The sequence below is a fragment of the Porites lutea genome, chromosome 5 (assembly GCF_958299795.1).
Source record: "Porites lutea chromosome 5, jaPorLute2.1, whole genome shotgun sequence".
Lineage (NCBI taxonomy): Eukaryota > Metazoa > Cnidaria > Anthozoa > Scleractinia > Poritidae > Porites > Porites lutea.
Genome location: NC_133205.1, coordinates 44,886,878 through 44,889,377, shown reverse-complemented (window position 1 = coordinate 44,889,377; position 2,500 = coordinate 44,886,878). Strand labels below are relative to the sequence as shown.

Sequence of the window (2,500 nt, the reverse complement as noted above, 5' to 3'; positions counted from 1 at the left end):
AACAAAGTTTTTCGCAATGGCGTCTTTTAAAACAATGCAACATCTTATTTTTTTAAGCCGTACGTCTAATTTCATTGACGATGAAGATTTTTTTGTGTTGTCTGACCTTTTCGAGTGGAAAAACACGTGCTTTCCGTACGAAGATTATTCAACTTTCAGCCTAAATGAGATGACCGAGTCCGAGTGTCTGTGAGTTTAGATTTGGAAAGGGAGACATTCTGATGTGATAGCTGTTTTCCATTATTTCTTATTGGTTATTTCCTCTATATCAAAGATATATGATTTACCTTACCTTACTACGTACAAATAAATTTATCACTTACGAGTTCGCTCGCTCGGCCTCCACCGCTGTTGTCATTCTTCGAAGTAAAAACAATTCATTAGTCGAATTTTCAATCAACATCGCTTGTTAGGAGAAAAAAGGAACGATACCTGGATTTACGAGGATAAGAAAATGAAAATCGCTTAAAACGGTGGATTTATACCTGCCGAAGCTTGTGGATTTCAAGACGACGTGATTCTACTTTGTTTGGCGTCGTCGACGAAACCACGACGACGAAATTTACTGGTCGCGCTGGCGCGGTGCACTCTAACTCACTTCCGGTCGTCGTCGAAGAAGTCGTCCTCGTGGTTCTTAAGTTCCTTAGTCTTCGAACCAAGACAACACAGTACCGCAGATGCCGAATCGGTGGATCTTCTTGAAGAGTAGTTTGTGGTTAACGCTGTCGAAGGCTTTAGCGAAGTCAAGATAGATAGTATCAACCAGCACTCGCTTATCAAGCTTTTCGCCTATGTTGTGCAGGACTTGAAGTAACTGGGCCGTGGTGGATTTGCCCTTCAAAATCCCGAACTGCAACTTGTGAAGCCTGGGAGCGATATGGTCGATAACTCTGTTGTAAACGCAGCGTTCGAGAACTTTTGAGACAAGAGGCAAAAGTGAGATGGGTCTATAGTTCTATACCTCCTTCACAGTGCCACCTTTTAATATTGGGACGATGTTAGATTCTTTCGAAGAGGATGGCATTTTTCCCAAAAGCAATCACTTGTTGAAGAGGGCACACAAAGGGGAGTAAATGTGGGGTGAACAAACCTTAAGCAGATTGGCAGGAATCTTGTCTGGGCCTGTTGCTTTCTTAGGTTCCAGCGATAGTAGAACATCGCGGACTTCAGTCGGCGAGAGAGAGATAATAAATAAATGAAATAATCGACATAGGTTCACGTGTTCCGCCTGTATGGATTTATCTCTTAAAAATGCGTCTGGATTGTTAAATGACTTAAATAGATCTCTGCTCCGTTTAATGCCAAGGAAAAAAATGCATTCAATATAGCGTGGACTTTGTCGAAAAAAAAAACTGTCATACCGTACAGAAAACCAATTCACCTCTCGGCAATTTGTATATTTTAAAAATCAATATGTTTTGTTTTACCCACCTGCATCATATTTTATACTAAAAAAAAATTAGGGTGGCAACTTAGAAAAAAAAATTTTAGAGATATTATTAATACATATTTTTGTTGGTTATTTCTGCTTGGTTGGTAACTATTGCTTTCAGTTTCAAGGGTAACTTTAATCAAGTTTGAAGTTTCGACACCACGGGGAATTTTCCCTTTTTGACTGAAAGCGAAACCTTTTATTTATATATATGACATTCACTGCGATCGATACCGGAGGGGACAATATCATACTACTAACTAGTGTAATCAAACAATAGCTTTTGCTCTCTATAGTCGTTATTTTTAATCCATCCTATCCCGCCTTGTTTTCAATATTTTCAAATTGATAGCTTTTTTAAAAACTGAAGTTGATAAACTGCATGAAATTGTTTCATTTGTGAGGTAAACGAACAGTTTTTGTGACCGATTTTCCGAGAATTGTGAAGTGCATTTCCGGGAAACTTCCCTATTCACAAATGCTAATTTTGTAATCTTACTTGCATAAATCATCATCCAAACCTTATATAAGAGAACCAAACATTGCACTGTTATCACTTTCTCTGTAAACTAGTTTCTACACCGAAAGTTTAGCTTGCTTGTTAGTTTTAAGGCAATCGAAATGAGGCCTTACGAAAAGCAAATTCTGGAAAAAAGGCTGAAAGAGTTTCAGTACGAAGTGATACCTAACGAACTGCTCCCTTTTCTGCCTTGCCTAATACCAGAGGATAAAGAAGAAATTAAGGCAAATCAGACGAACCATGGAGCTATAAGGGCAACTGAGGTCCTTGTAGATCGACTTAAACGAAGACATGAAGGCTTTCAAAACTTTGTACAGGCTTTAAGAAAATGTGGCAGCGAACACACTGCGCTTCTCTTGGACCCGAACTATGACTACAGAGGCAAGTAATTTAAGACTCTCATAATTCTTCAAATCTGATGTATATAAAAGTTATTTCGTATCTTTTCTCCTTATACAATTACTGAGGAAAAGAGTTGATTGTGCAAGGTATTCGGCCCTTATTAAGAAACTGAAGGTCCTAAGGGGAAAGACGTGTATATGGGGGAT

General features: G+C 38.7%; 1 protein-coding gene across 5 annotated transcripts in view; it reads left to right on the top strand.

Annotated features, from left to right (window-relative positions):
• The first annotated feature begins 1,977 nt into the window (after positions 1–1,977).
• The window catches only part of LOC140938734 (ATP-dependent RNA helicase DHX58-like), a 41,370-nt gene continuing 40,847 nt past the window's right edge, over positions 1,978–2,500 (top strand). For 4 of the 5 annotated variants that reach the window (XM_073388252.1, XM_073388249.1, XM_073388253.1 and 1 more), the window contains exon 1: positions 1,978–2,333. In XM_073388252.1, the coding sequence (XP_073244353.1) occupies positions 2,054–2,333 (280 nt within the window). In that variant the 5' untranslated portion in view covers positions 1,978–2,053. The remainder of the gene's footprint in view (positions 2,334–2,500) is intronic. The other variant, XM_073388254.1, reaches the window with a different exon arrangement.